Source organism: Lycorma delicatula, chromosome 12, assembly GCF_047948215.1.
Source record: "Lycorma delicatula isolate Av1 chromosome 12, ASM4794821v1, whole genome shotgun sequence".
Lineage (NCBI taxonomy): Eukaryota > Metazoa > Arthropoda > Insecta > Hemiptera > Fulgoridae > Lycorma > Lycorma delicatula.
The window spans coordinates 63,750,180-63,766,443 of record NC_134466.1 but is presented as its reverse complement, the minus strand read 5'-3'; the positions used below and the strand labels follow the sequence as shown (position 1 = coordinate 63,766,443).

Genomic DNA, 16,264 nt, shown 5'->3' with positions numbered 1-16,264 from the left:
ATTTTACGAATCATAAGTATTGAAATAACTGATAATATTTTTATTATCTTACCGGCATTTTCTGAATCATCCCAAAGAAATGGTCCTCTAGGTGGATCTCTTACTATTACAATACCTCCTTTTATGTTATTATGATCCTTTATTTGGTCGGAACGTAATAAATTATTTTGTTGACCGATTTCTTCTCCTTGATATACAACTGCAGTTCCGGGTAATAACATTATCAACATGTAAAATGCATCTACCAATTCATCCCCCATTCTCGTCGCTATTCTATTATTGTCGTGATTACCTCCCTGTTAACAAAAATTTCACATATATACACAAACATAATATATCCTTTTTACAATGTAATTTAATCCAGATACACCATAAGATATGGAATTAGGGAAAAGTTCGAAAATATTGGGTAAATATTTACTGCTCACTCACGGGAGACTCGATACAAGGATGAACAGATGTGACAAACTTGGGTAGATTCCTCCTTAGCAACACTACAGGACCACGTGCCTCAAAAGGGGGCTTTATGCACACGTAATAAATTTGGTTTAGACGTACGGCGTCCCGGTGTGGGATAGTGCTTTAACCAAAGACCGAAATCGGGGCCTTTTAGTTGGAGTGCAACGGGGAATTGCACCCAGAATAACATCGTTATATTCGTCCTTGTCCACCTAGACGATCCATGTAGTTACAGGAATTACACCGTTACAACAACTGACCGGTTTACGTTATTTTTACACGGATTTGAATACTAGATCGTGGATACCGGGTTCTTTGGTGGTCGGGTTTGGGTTTCAATTAACCACACATCTCAGGAAGGGTCAAACTGAGACTGTACAAGACTGCACTTCATTTACACTCATACATATCATCCTCTGAAATCTGAAAGGTAATTACCTACTGGAGGCTAAACGGGAAAGAGAAAGAAAGTAGAGAGTAGGTTATCGGATATTGAAGAAATATATTGAGGTAAGAAAAATGTTTTCTGTTTTACTTGATGAAATTTTAATATACCTGTAACATAGTTTCTTATTTTAATGTAAATAAAGCATTTTATCACAATTTTTCTTTTATTATTTTCCCGTCTATCGCTATAACTATAGAAGGGAAAGTATTGTAATCGGTCCAATTTGGACATATACGGTTTTCTCTGGATCGTGACGTTTTGACACCTTTCTTTTTCCTGTTTACGCTCCGGTAACTACCGTTCAGATAGTACTTCAGAGGATGAATGAGGATGATATGTTTGAATGTAAATAAAGTATATTCTTGTACATTCTCAGTTCGACCATTCCTGAGATGTGTGGTTAATTGAAACCCAACCACCAAAGAACACCGGTATCCACGATCTAGTATTCAAATCCGTGTAAAAATAACTGGCTTTACTAGGAATTAAACGCTGGAACTCTCGACTTCCAAATCAGTTGATTTGGGAAGACGCGTTCATCACTACACCATTCCGGTTGGTGACGTTTTGACACCTATGGAACGGAAAAACCCAAATGGAAATTTTCCGGATGTTAATGTTGGTATATATATATATATATGTATGTGTGTGTGTCCTGGGTCGCACTCTAAATCCAGGACCGATTATCTCCTTTATCTCCAGGACCAATTTTGAAAAAGAATTTGTCAGATTACTTCTATATACGGGGCATTGATGCCATTAAAATTTCAACTAAAAAGGTCAATTGGTGATGCTGTAGAGAAAGGTCACCCCTCAGTACTTCGAAATTTCGCCTAATCAAGTTCATATTTTTCTTAGACATATTTTTTAACGATTAAGAAATTACAATATTTGTAAAAAATATATTTGCAAAATCGCACCCCCACTCCAAAAAATGCTGGTCTGTAGTCGTATGCTATTTTGTGACGTCACAAGTGAGCGATTGAATTAAATAGATGTTTAATATTACAAGTGTAAAAAAGTAACTCGCCCTGAACGAGTCTTAAACTCTCGATCTCCTGGTGACTCGGTACATTGTGCGTTAAGCCTTGCGGTTACGCCAGTCTGCGATCGTAAAAGTGAAATTTTGTATATGTAGGTTATGAAGTTACATTAAATTAGTTAGTGCCGACCATCGTTGCTAGTATCGCCACACCCGTTCGAATTAAATACTGTATGTGAGCGCGCTTTAATTAGAATGATCGAATTAACTAAACAAAAAATATTATTGTAAAATAATATGATAAATATTTTAAATTAAGTTGTGTGTGAATGTGTATGCAAGCCGTGCGATAGAAACAATTTTGTTATCGGCTTTTTAGAAGTTATTTTTACTTTATTTTTTTGTTAAAACTAAATTTGTTAAAACTAAATTTTGTAATCAGACTTCGGAAGAAAATAATCTTGAGGTCAAAAAAAAAAAATCTTTAAGTTCCAAACATATCCTTTCATTACTAACTTAAAAATTAAAATAATAACTACTGAATAACTTACCACCCAATTCAACCAGTGACCGTTTGGCATATTATCTACCCAAGAACGGATTATAGAAACGTAATCAGCTGCATTTGAATCGATTGTCGCATCATCCATTAATAAAAAATTAAATGGAAGGTGGGATCCAAATTCTGTACCATTTGTATAGTATAACATTAATTTATTGATATCCGTATACGCCTCGGTTATCATTATTCTGAAAAACAAAATTAAATTAAATAAAAATTTAAACAGATTTATAAATCCCTTATAAAGCGATTCCTTTACTTAACATGAAATAAAATTGTTTATAAGGGGGTTTTAAATTTTACAGGGCAACTAATTATTTTAGAATCTTTGATAAATTTTATTTAAAAAAAAAATGTACAAATAGAATTTAAAATAATAATAAGTATGACAAGTAAATTAAATAACAGAATTTTTTTAAAAATTATGTGGACACTACATGACTTCCTTGTACGCATATATAATTACATATACGTATTTTTTGCTGCACTTCATTTAAACTTATTTCATTTGAAGGTGAGATACGATCCTCCAATTCTTTAATAAAATGGACAATTACACAATTGCATTGTGGTGTACACCACATTGCATCCCATTTTTTTTTTGGTGTACGAAAAAGCATTTTATATTAGTTTATTTGTTAATTTGGTTTCACGTCGCTAAAGTAGTTATGTAGTTTAAGTGAGAACGTATCGGATTCATAACCATACACACATCGATTAGAATCCGACTTCATAAACATTTTATTTTTTGTCTTCAGTCATTTGACTGGTTTGATGCAGCTCTCCAAGATTCCCTATCTAGTGCTAGTCGTTTCATTTCAGTATTCCCTCTACATCTTACATCCCTAATAATTTGTTTTATATATTCCAAACGTGGCCTGAATACACAATTTTTCCCTTCTACCTGTCCTTCCAATATTAAAGCGACTATTCCAGGATGCCTTAGTATGTGGCCTATAAGTCTGTCTCTTCTTTTAACTATATTTTTCCAAATGCTTCTTTCTTCATCTATTTGCCGCAATACCTCTTCATTTGTCACTTTATCCACCCATCTGATTTTTAACATTCTCCTATAGCAACGCATTTCAAGAGCTTCTAATCTTTTCTTCTCAGATACTCCGATCGTCCAAGTTTCACTAACATATAAGTTTCTTCCAAGTTTCACACTCCAAACATACACTTTCAAAAATCTTTTCCCGACATTTAAATTAATTTTTGATGTAAACAAATTATATTTCTTACTGAAGGCTCGTTTAGCTTGTGCTATTCGGCATTTTATATCGCTCCTGCTTCGTCCATCATTGATAATTCTACTTCCCAAATAACAAAATTCTTCTACCTCCATAATCTTTTCTCCTCCTATTCTCACATTCAGTGGTCCATCTTTGTTATTTCTACTACATTTCAGTACTTTTGTTTTGTTCTTGTTTATTTTCACGTGATAGTTCTTGCGTAAGACTTCATTTATGCCGTTCATTGTTTCTTCTAAATCCTTTTTACTCTCGGCTAGAATTACTATATCATCAGCAAATCGTAGCATCTTTATCTTTTCACCTTGTACTGTTACTCCGAATCTAAATTGTTCTTTAACATCATTAACTGCTAGTTCCATGTAAAGATTAAAAAGTACCGGAGATAGGGAACATCCTTGTCGGACTCCCTTTCTTATTACGGCTTCTTTCTTATGTTCTTCAATTGTTACTGTTTCTGTTAGGTTCCTGTACATGTTAGCAATTGTTCTTCTATCTCTGTATTTGTACCCTAACTTTTTTAAAATGCTCAACATTTTATTCCAGTCTATGTTATCGAATGCCTTTTCTAGGTCTATAAACGCCAAGTATGTCGGTTTGTTTTTCTTTAATCTTCCTTCTACTATTAATCTGAGGCCTAAAATTGCTTCCCTTGTCCCTATACTTTTCCTGAAACCAAATTGGTCTTCTCCTGACACTTCCTCCACTCTCTTCTCAATTCTGCTGTATAGAATTCTAGTTAAGATTTTTGATGCGTGACTAGTTAAACTAATTGTTCTGTATTCTTGACATTTATCTGCCCCTGCTTTCTTTGGTATCATGACTATAACACTTTTTTTGAAGTCTGATGGAAATTCCCCTTTTTCATAAATATTACACTCCAGTTTGTATAATCTATCAATCGCTTCCTCACCAGCACTGCGCAGTAATTCTACAGGTATTCCGTCTATTCCAGGAGCCTTTCTGCCATTTAAATCTTTTAATGCTCATAAACATATACAGTATTTTTTTAAACTATTTGTTTTTAATTTAAATATATTGATTTATTATTAATTATTAACCTGTGTAAAAAATGTTGAATTAAAATGAAAAGTACATAACATTTTTTTTTACTAATAACTTTTGATTTTGTCATTTTTTTTTATTATTCAATTTTTGAATAATTTAAATTAGAAATTTAATTTTAATTTGAAATCAAATTTGAATTTATTTATTAAAATTTTAATGAACTTTAATTTTATTTGTAAAACATGTCCGGAAATTCATGTAATGTATTACTGAAACACTCTGTATATAAGCCTGAATAATTACAATACATTTTTCAAGATTAAAACTATACCTAATTTTTATTTACGTACCATAAAACTCAGCTTTGGCAGTTTTCTTGCATTAATGCCAGAAGCACAGGGAGCTTCTTGCATCAATATCGGTAAATTTTTCATTCACTTCGGTTGTGATTTTAAAGGATTTTTTACATGAATTTTGTTTTTTCCTGGGCGCACAACGAAATATCGTCATCAGCGCCCGGACACGATATTTATATTATAAATAAATATTAAGAATTAAATTATATGTAAAACCCAGTAATATAAAAACAGAACATAAATGGAAAACGATTGTGACGTATGTTAAAAACGAAATAAATCCACAATTAAATATTACGTTAATAAAATAATAATAAAAAAAAAAAAAACAATAAATTACCATTTACTCTCAGTTCGACCATTCCTGAGATGTGTGGTTAATTGTGAAACCCAGCCACGAAAGAACACCGGTATCCACGATCTAGTATTGAAATCCGTGTAAAAATAACTGACTTTACTAGGACTTGAACGCTGGAACTCTCGACTTCCAAATCAGCTGATTTGGGAAGACGCGTTCACCACTAGACCAACCCGTTGGGTCTGAGTTCTGATACCTAGCGGAGTTTTGATGCGGTGTTAGACAACACCGCATCAAAGGTTGGGTTATTTGTTTGCGCTTTAATACGAGCTAGGTAATAACATATCGTTTGGTTTCGTGTATTCCAAAGGGATGGCTTATCATTGTCCCGTGATTTGATTAAAATTTTTGAGAACAGGGTTATTTTATAAAATTATCCTTTTTGTTTGATGGAATGTAAATCCAAAGTTTGACATCTTAATATTGTTTATCAATGGCTAATTGATCAGTGGCTCAATCCATTGATCCCTAACAATATCTAATCACAGTACGTTTATTCTAATGTCTACGCAATAAAAAAAAAAAAAATTACCTGTCATGTTTATCAAGAGAATTTCTTCTGTAGTCTTCTAAAAACCTTCTGAATTCATAAATTACATCGTACGTTTCATTTTGATCTCTTGTGTATAAATGAATTAAATCGTCGTAGTTTTCAGACCCGTATTTGCCTTCTTTATATGGTTCATCTCGTAATGCTTTGTCTTCGACTAAATGATTTACCGCATCCACGCGAAAACCATCAACACCCAGATCTAACCAGAATTTCATTGCTTTCTAGAATAAAAAATTAAATAACAATATAAAAATGGAATGATACATTATTTTTTGTTTATAATACGAGCAATTCAAAAAGGACTTCACAATTTTAAATGCATGTAAAAATTTATCGGTATAACTTACAGATTCGTTTGAGATCTCATTTCATAGCGAAACACATCAAGTTTTGACTCGCATAGTACCGAATTTGGCCGTCAGCGTTGTTAAAAACGGGTACATTTACTGGCGCGGAACGTTCTCGCTGTTTATTTTGATTTCACGATTTGCAGTCAGCAACATCAGTTCAACGTAATTTTCGTAGAGAGTACAATTTACTCTTTGCACCAGACCTTCGTTGAAACAGATAGTTTATTCTTCCAGACAGAACGGTCGTTATTTTTTCAGGAGATGTTTCAAAATTTTTTAATTCCTCAGTTGTACGTCGATGATTAAATGACGCTATTATTGTCAGGAAGACGGAGCATCGCCTCACTACCGCATAGAAAGTTTTCTTGATATTCGAGTCCCAGGACGGTGGGTTGGACGTGAAGATCCAATTGTATGGCGACCTCGCTCCCTAGAGTTGACCGTGCTAGATTTTTTTCATGTGGGGTTTCATTAAAGATCGGGTGTATTAAAGATCGGTTTCATTAAAGCGAGTGTAGCGTCTCGGCCTTTCATCCGGAGGTCCCGGGTTCGAATCCCGGTCAGGCATGGCATTTTTCACGCACGCTACAAAGTATTCATCTCATCCTCTACAGCATTACAAATGCGACATACCATATCGAATCAAAGTGAATGTTGGGGGACAGAGAATTTGTTTTTCTTTGAAATGAAATCTCAACCGAATCTGTAAGTTATCTCAATCAACTGTTATATGCTTTTAAAATTTAGAAGTCCTTTACGATACACTTGGTACGAAACTAGGTAACACTTATACTAGGATACACTTGGTAACGATATAGGTAAGTTTGAAACCTTATAACTTGTTTTATGTACTCTCGCATCCCCGAACGAAAAAGACAGAATCCCGTTGGGGATGTTCCACTCGCGGTATCCCTGTTAGAGGCATTGGCCGAGTCCCGGCTTCCGGAGTGGGAACTCAGGGACGGCATAGCCGGGCCTGGTGGATCCTACTCTGGAAGTTTGAGGCGGGCACAATGTAAGATCCAACCAGCGGGCCGAGACGTGGAGGCCCGTTAGAGTAAAGGACACTCCCCTGTGCTGTGTAATACTTAACTGCAGGATCCGGCCCGGGGAGAAAGTAAGAAAAAAATAACTTGTTTTATATAGCTTTAAAAAAATCATGGTTGATTTTAATATCATTTTTTTTTCTTTGTTTACCTAAGAAATTTGATTTCATTATTCAACATTCTTTTTCAAAAATACTTTAGAGTAACTAAAGGAGATTATTTTTTTTTGTAACATTGTCTTGATCGGAGGACAGTCACAATGTCCAGAAGAGGCCTGCAGAGAAGGCAAAAGCTGAGTTAAAAATGACTGATGTATATGTATACCGAGGCATTTACATCGGTGGCATCCCAACCGAGGACTGGATTATTACTGTGAAGTGTAATCAGTTAGAGGGTCTGAAAACGACTCCCGTTAAAGCCCATCAGGGCTAGGAACGGCGAGGGGGGTGACGACCGAAGGAGGGTGTCTTCCACTACGGGGATTGGGATGTCTTGATCGGAACTTAAACAGTAACCCAGGTAAGTAAAGGATCGAACCTGTTCAAGGATTACCCCATTTATTATTATCTTATTCCTAACCGTTTTTTCTCCCTTGAATGCCATTATTTTCGTTTTACTGGTTTAGACTTTACAGTTAAAATCCATGGTCTTACTAAATACGAGGTAAATACCTCGAGATAAATACGAGGAGGATGGAGAAACGGTTGGACGGAGTACGTAACGTAGACGTACTAAGAAGAATAAATGAAGCTAGAACAATATTGGCGACTATGAGAAGAAGGAAAGGATAATTAAGGGAAATAGGAATAATAAATACAGTTCTTAAAAAAAGAAGAGCAGGGAAGACGCTGAAATTAATAAATGACATAAAGGGTAGTGAAAGATTAGGACGAGACGAAAAGAAAATCACGGGATAGAAATAGATGGAAACAACAGTGGTACCAGGGACCTGCTAACAGGCGAAACACTACATAATGATGATGAATAGTTAAGGGAGAAATTTTGGCCTATGTCTTAAAATAGACGATTTAAGGTGATAGACAATATATCAAGATCTCCCGACGCTATAGAGGAGATATGTATATTGGAATTTATAAAATAGGAAACTGAGGAAGTAGAATGTAGTCGTTAGATTGAAGTTGATATTAACACCGAACAGAAAAGAATGGAGAATAACAACAAAACCGATCAAATTACTGATAATTTAAATAATTAATAACGATTATATCGTATTAGAAAGTAAATAAATCACCTTCACATCTTGTCTGACAAAATTATTTCTGTAATTTAAGTCAGGCTGATGTTTGATAAATTGATGAAAGTAGTACTGGCCTCTTTCCTCATTCCATGTCCATGCGCGTCCACCAAAAATACTTAACTGCAAAAAAAAGTACATATAAAGTGTTTAAAATCATTAAATTAATTTAAATAAAATTAGTTTTTTATTTCTATACTGTTTGTTTTATTATTAGTGAAACCATCAATTTTTATATCTTCTTTTTCTTTTCTATTTCAGGATAGGCTGTTCCGACACTCATCTTTTTAAAGGTATTTTTTTCCATCTTGTCTGTACTTTATTATCCCGGCTTGCTAAAATTATTTAATCCTCTTGCATGGTTATACCAGTTGGATTTATGCCTTTTTTTTTGTTTAAAGAGGCGATACATTTATTTCATTTCATATCGGACCTATCTAATATATCCTGCTGTTATTCGTAAGAACTTCATTTTTTCCAAATGAAAATGAAAGATTTTCCCGTACGTCACGATCAAGGTTTTTATTTTCATAATTGCAGATAAATCAGAATGGCCGTGTATTTGTATCGATATTAGCCTACAATTTAAGAATCTTGAGCCAATATAAATGATTATATTACAAATATATTTTGTTTAGTGAACATTCTTCCAGATGATTCCATTCAGTGAGCGCTACAGATTGACGTGATAGATATCGTATTTTCCAGTTTTAATTTTTGGTATAGTAATTCCACCCACAAATATTTTGACGTGATATTACGATATTCAAGAGATAGTAATATAATTCGTATAAATAAAACGTAAAATAACAGTCTGAATGTTACTTTCTTTCATCTTTCATATATTATATAGCTAGGGTACACAGTTTTACAGATAATGAAATCAAATTTAAAATTTTATTAGAAGACAATTTTATTATAAGTAGACGACTTCTGTAATTTGTCGTAGCGAGCCCTATCAGTAAATTGTACATATTAAGGTTTGTCTATAAATTGTAAAATGAATTTATTTTAATGGATTATGAAACAAGTGTACACAACGGTAATTTCATTAACATAAATTTTGATTGTATATAAGTCTGTCTCTTCTTTTAACTATATTTTTCCAAATGCTTCTTTCTTCATCTATTTGCCGCAATACCTCTTCATTTGTCACTTTATCCACCCGTCTGATTTTTAACATTCTCCTATAGCACCGCATTTCAAAAGCTTCTAATCTTTTCTTCTCAGATACTCCGATCGTCCAAGTTTCACTTCCATATAAAGCGACACTCCAAACATATACTTTCAAAAATATTTTCCTGACATTTAAATTAATTTTTGATGTAAACAAATTATATTTCTTACTGAAGGGTCGTTTCGCTTGTGCTATTCGGCATTTTATATCGCTCCTGCTTCGTCCATCTTTAGTAATTCTACTTCCCAAATAACAAAATTCTTCTACCTCCATAATCTTTTCTCTTCCTATTTTCACATTCAGCCGTCCATCTTTGTTATGTCTACTACATTTCATACTTTTGTTTTGTTCTTGTTTATTTTCATGCGATAGTTCTTGCGTAGGACTTCATCTATGCCGTTCATTGTTTCTTCTAAATCCTTTTTACTCTCGGCTAGAATTACTATATCATCAGCAAATCGTAGCATCTTTATCTTTTCACCTTGTACTGTTACTCCGAATCTAAATTGTTCTTTAACATCATTAACTGCTAGTTCCATGTAAAGATTAAAAAGTAACGGAGATAGGGAACATCCTTGTCGGACTCCCTTTCTTATTACGGCTTCTTTCTTATGTTCTTCAATTGTTACTGTTGCTGTTTGTTTCCTGTACATGTTAGCAATTGTTCTTCTACCTCTGTATTTGAACGGTAATTTTTTTTAAATGTTGAACATTTTATTCCTGTCTACGTTATCGAATGCCTTTTCTAGGTCTATAAACGCCAAGTATGTTGGTTTGTTTTTCTTTAATCTTCCTTCTACTATTAATCTGAGGCCTAAAATTGCTTCCCTTGTCCCTATACTTTTCCTGAAACCAAATTGGTCTTCTCCTAACACTTCTTCCACTCTCCTTTCAATTCTTCTGTATAGAATTCTAGTTAAGATTTTTGATGCACGACTAGTTAAACTAATTGTTCTTTATTCTTCACATTTATCTGCCCCTGCTTTCTTTGGTATCATGACTTTTTTTGATGTCTGACGGAAATTCCCCTTTTTCATAAATATTACACACCAGTTTGTATAATCTGTCAATCGCTTCCTCACCTGCACTGCGCAGTAATTCTACAGGTATTCCGTCTATTTCAGGAGCCTTTCTGCCATTTAAATCTTTTAATGCTCTCTTAAATTCAGATCTCAGTATTGTTTCTCCCATTTCATCCTCCTCAACTTCCTCTTCTAGTATTAATTATATAATTATAAATACGATCATAATTTAGCATAAACATCTTTGTATTATAATATGGGAATTTTTGGTGGTTTATGTTGGTCACACTTATAGTATGACAACACGTCAATCAGTAGATTGACGTGCCACTTCAACGTGCCAAACTGTTGTCAAAGTAGTAACTTTGACAACAGTTTGGCATGTTGAAGTGGCCTAACCATCCGTTGAAGTATTTTTAATAGTACCTAAACAAAATTTCGTAGTCTGTCAATTACTTGTTTAATACCAATTATATATTCATTATAAATATCTTGTGTTTATAGATTATAAATATACGAATACAATTTGATTAATAAAAAAATACTATATCATTTTATCTTTAAAACCGTTAAATAGTAAGTTCTCCCTCTTCCCCCCAAATTTTTTATGCCGTTATCTAGTCACTGATTAACCCTAGATTAATTTTTTAGTTAAGATTATAGGAAAAAAAAATATTTTAAAATACCCAATTATTCGGATATGTAAGATTTCCATCTGGAAGTAATTTTCCATCTCTCCATATATAATAATCGGTGTATGGATCTTCCTTTTTAATTGATTTTTGAAACCATTCATGTTGATCGCTGGTGTGATTAGGCACAAAATCCAGTATTACATGCATATCTGAAAATAAATAAAAAAATAATAATTTATTATAAATTATTATTACCATTTTTTTTTTGTAACCTTTTAAATTATAATTTTCAGGTAGATATATCAAAATAAACCCTTATGAATTGCATCATCTTCTAAAAGAAAAAAAGAGAGAGAGAGAGAGAGAAGAGAAACTAAATGCTGGTTTCTGGAAGAGAATGACAGACAACTGGATGTAAAAGACGTATAAATCAGGTCAGTTTTTATGACTTTTTTTCCGAAGAAATATAGAATCTATATTTCAAAATTAAAATTGTTTATAGAGATTTCAATTTTAAATTGGCATTATTCCAATTATATATGATCATTTAATGATTCATCTTACTGGTATTAAAAATAACACAGTAATCTGATTTGTTAGTATGAAATTCTTATCACTTATTTATCTTTTTTAATCAGTATTGCTTCGAATGAAAAAAAAAAACTTTGCAATTCACGGACTAAGATAATATTTTAAAAATATTCTGTTTTATGTCCAATTTAAATGAATTTAAAAAGTTATTTATTGTATTTCTATATTAGGAAAAATTATTAAGCCTTTGTTTACTCTACAGGCAGATTATCTGTTAGTAATATTTTGTAGTCACTAGACAAAAAAAGTCCTCATTTTGGTTTACAGGTAGCTTTCTCGTCCGCTCATAGAATGGAAGATTTCTATATGACCTCGGCGTCTTGAAAATGAAACCAAGTTTCAAAACACATCCACAGATCCAAAAATTGGATCTGGTCAAAAATTGGGAAGTGGTCGAGCATGAAAAAAAGGGATGGGTTTTCAAAGAAGTAAATTAACCGAAGGATAAACGAAATAACTCTAAACAAATTTTAGTTCAATGTACCTTCAACTTAGACACCTATTCTTTCTTTAATTCTTCGGGTGATGAGGTAATATTTTACCGAGGGTAGGAATAGCAAATTCTTGATCAATGACTCGCTGGTCGTTGATCAAGTTAAATACATATTGCCGCAAAGATTACTTTTTTCTTCTATTATATCCTTTTTTTCTTTTTCTGTTTAGCCTCCGGAACCACCGTAAGATATTACTTTAGTGTATGAATGAGGATGAGATGTATAAATGATATATCAGTATAATTTGTATTTTTTGGTAATTTATATCGGTAGCCCACGTTCTGGTCTAGTTGTTAACTCGTCATCGCAAATCATCTGATTTCGAAGTCGAGATTTCTAAGGTTCAAATCCTAAAAGGCAGTTGCTTTTATACAGATTTGAATACTAGATCATGGGTACCGGTGTTCTTTGGTGAATGGGTTTTAATTAATCACACTTCTCGGGAACGATCGATCTTCTTTCTTTTTCCTGTTTAGCCTCCGGTAACTACCGTTTAGATAATTCTTCAGAAGATGAATGAGGATGATATGTATGAGTGTAGATGAAGTGTAATCTTGTACATTCTCAGTTCGACCGTTCCTGAGATGTGTGGTTAATTGAAACCCAACCACCAAAGAACACCGGTATCCACGATCTAGTATTCAAATCCGTGTAAAAATAACTGGCTTTACTAGGACTTGAACGCTGTAACTCTCGACTTCCAAATCAGCTGATTTGGGAAGACGCGTTAACTACTAGACCAATCCGATGGGTTGGGAACGGTCGATCTGAAAATGTGCAAGATAACAGTTCATTGACATTCATATATATCATTCTTATTCATCCTCTGATGCAATAACTTACGGTGGTTCCGGAGGCTAAACGGAAAAAGAAAAGTAATTATATCGGTAGGAAATGTGTATTATTACGTCTGTTTTCTTTTATAAAGAAAGGTTTTTTCATCGTGGTGTTTAAAGATCGTAAGTAATTAAGGAACAGGGAGGCAACGCCCATGACTAGGATTCGTGGGCATGCTCATACGCAAGAATGGGCGAATCCGGGTTCTTATGTTGATGTCATGGGAGGCCCTCATGGTATGAGCGGGTGGACGCGTTGCGAAGGTCGTATGAAAAATATGTCCAGAACATTAGGTCAGAGCCGGGAAGGGAGCTCCTTCATGGAGAGGTGCTTGAGCTTTTTTGAATAGGAGGTTCAAGTATTCCGGTGATATGAAGAAGACCCCGATTGGTGAGTCTCTAAGTGGATGAAGACAGGGTGGGTGGGTAGTCATCCACCATCATATGCGGGGCCGACTAAAGAGATGTCTTACGGCGATTCCTGGTTGCCCCCGTATGTTAAAAGATGGTTAAAAAAAGAAAGTATTTAAGGATTAACTGTAATTATAAAACCACTTGTGTATCAGAATTATTTATAATGTATACCGGTTGCTTATTGATTTTTTAAGATATTCAATTGACCAGACTAAAATGAAAAAAAAATCAGGCCGATTATTTGATAAATGATCATGTATTACGACGCAGAATTTTCATAATTATTGTTCATTTTTTATGGGCAGGAGCATCGACTACTGTGTTCATTAATAACCCTTACACCACAGTAAAATATTCATACCCTGCTCGAAAATAGCAACCAAGTCAGAAGACTATCTTGTCAGACAGATCATCCAGAAAACAGTATTGTCATAGGACATTAAAATCCCAAAATAACACACCATGATAAGGGTGTTTATCAAAACACCAATTTGTTTTTTTTAAGTGGCAAGTGCCACTTGAAAAAAACATACAATCCAATTCTAAAGAAATAATGTCAGATCTATCAAAAACAGGTGAACGATTCCACGATTCTTAAAAAGTTATCCTGAAAGAAAATTTTTTAAAAATTTGAAAAAACTCATTCTATCGTCTGCGTTTCCCATAGATCAACCTTTTTTCTTTGTTTTTTCTATCCCCCTGTCGATCTCTACCTCTGATGACAGTGTGTCTGAGGCATAAGAGATGAAATCTTCATCCATCTCCGATACCCAGGAGAATGTTTTTCGGCCGGCGTCGTAAAATACATCTTGACCCCCGTAGGAAGAGATATCTGCGTTGTGACGATCCCGGTCTCCACACCACCTCTTTCGTTCCTAGCCCTTATGGGCTTTACTGAAGGTCGTCTTTTAGACCCTGTAAACTTGATAACACAGTATTGTCATCAATTTGACTTTTATTAGGGTGCGTTAATGGTATGTAACTTCGGTTACTACCAATTCTTGGAAAGTGCAAGCCAAAGAAGAACGAAGAGGTCTTCGGAAGAAGAAGAGGCAGAAGAAGATGAAGAAGAAGGAAGACCCACCACTCGTCCCAACATCACGGACTGGAGTCCGGAACAGAGCCCAGCAGAGATGCGTCCTGAAGGGCAGCCATACCAGAAGCGGATGAAGAGCTTCTACACAACCTCTCCTTTTCAAAACTTACAGTAAGATAAAATAACCCAGCAATTGCGACTCCTCCGGAAAAGGGGACGCATTGCTCCCTCCTTATAGCTAGTGCCCCGTTGTGGCGTATTCCTGCTAGCCTATTAAAGAGTTAGCACCGAAAGGACTTCAGTGGACGGTCTGAAGGGGAATTACGTCGGGAGGACAGGCTTTATAAGCCTAGCCTTCCGCGGTCGGCCCATGAAATGGGTTCGATAACGCTGGTTCAACAACGGATTGGAATGCAATTAAATCCGTCTTAAATTCACTAAAATAATAATACACAAAACTTGAAAAAATTAGATCCGAGATATAAAATAACCCTTTTAAAAACCAAGCCCGATTAGAATCATCCAGCAGCAAGGGACTCTGTCCAGGTTCTGCGATAAAGTAGGGAGTAATAAACTCCCGCCAACTTTGCATTCCATTCCATTCCTATTAGGGTGCCACCGATTCAAATGCTTCGGTAGGCATTCGAACAGTGTATTTACTCAACCTGCTATCGCCTTCGTATGGCCTCTTTCAAAACACGACCATCTAACTTACAGCTCTTAATTATCAAATTAATCGATTCTCGGAAACGCAATCCTCCCGACTTCCTCTAACACCGAAGGTTTCCTATATCTGACTTCAATTAGACTATGCAATCAAATCATTACTTGATTGAGTTTTTAAACGCCAAAAATACTCTCCTTATACCAACAACACAAGTGTTAATCTCAACGACAATTTTTTCCTAAAATTCAATTTATTCAAAGTCCTCTTGATTTACTCAAAATAAACAAATAAAGTCACAAATTTCATCGTCGGATGATACCGGCTTAAGTGAAGCGGGGGTCTTGTATCTAAGTCTCAACTGGATACACTCACCGCTGAAATTTTTGGGCGAGTATACTGCTCGCCCTATCTTTTGGACTTCTATACTTTTGGTGACTCCATCGTTATTCGGTCAACGGTTTCTTTTTCTATTGTTTTTATCTCATCTTGTTTCTGGATTCCACGAATGGGGATTTTCTCTCTCTGTTTCTTCTTCTTCTGCTTCTTCTTCCATGTTTTAACTTCATTTTCATTCATCTTGTGACTTTGTGAAGGCTCATTCCTAGTTTGTACGGAACTCTTTTGTTTGGAGACATCTGGTTTTCTCTGGACGTTCGACTTTTCAATTTTTCGTTGATACGTTCGATCATATTTGCTAGGGCCGTGGCCAGTTCAAAGATTACGTCCTTTGGTTTAAAGGAAGCGGCAGGAGCCTTAGCAACCTGT

General features: G+C 34.7%; 2 protein-coding genes across 3 annotated transcripts in view; one reads left to right on the top strand and one right to left on the bottom strand.

Moving 5' to 3' along the window:
- LOC142333298 (exostosin-3-like) overlaps positions 1 to 16,264 on the top strand; it is a 234,443-nt gene that overhangs the window by 63,795 nt on the left and 154,384 nt on the right. Inside the window, exons 2-3 of the mRNA XM_075380324.1 lie at positions 8,889 to 8,920; positions 11,755 to 11,895. The gene's annotated coding sequence lies outside the window, so the exon portion shown is untranslated. The remainder of the gene's footprint in view (positions 1 to 8,888; positions 8,921 to 11,754; positions 11,896 to 16,264) is intronic.
- Positions 1 to 16,264, bottom strand: part of LOC142333299 (maltase 2-like) — a 55,003-nt gene that overhangs the window by 23,749 nt on the left and 14,990 nt on the right. For both annotated transcript variants that reach the window (XM_075380326.1, XM_075380325.1), the window contains 5 exons: positions 11,513 to 11,670; positions 8,625 to 8,750; positions 5,956 to 6,197; positions 2,441 to 2,639; positions 53 to 296 (listed from right to left, as the gene is read on the bottom strand). In XM_075380326.1, coding sequence (XP_075236441.1) covers positions 53 to 296; positions 2,441 to 2,639; positions 5,956 to 6,197; positions 8,625 to 8,750; positions 11,513 to 11,670 — 969 coding nt within the window. The remainder of the gene's footprint in view (positions 1 to 52; positions 297 to 2,440; positions 2,640 to 5,955; positions 6,198 to 8,624; positions 8,751 to 11,512; positions 11,671 to 16,264) is intronic.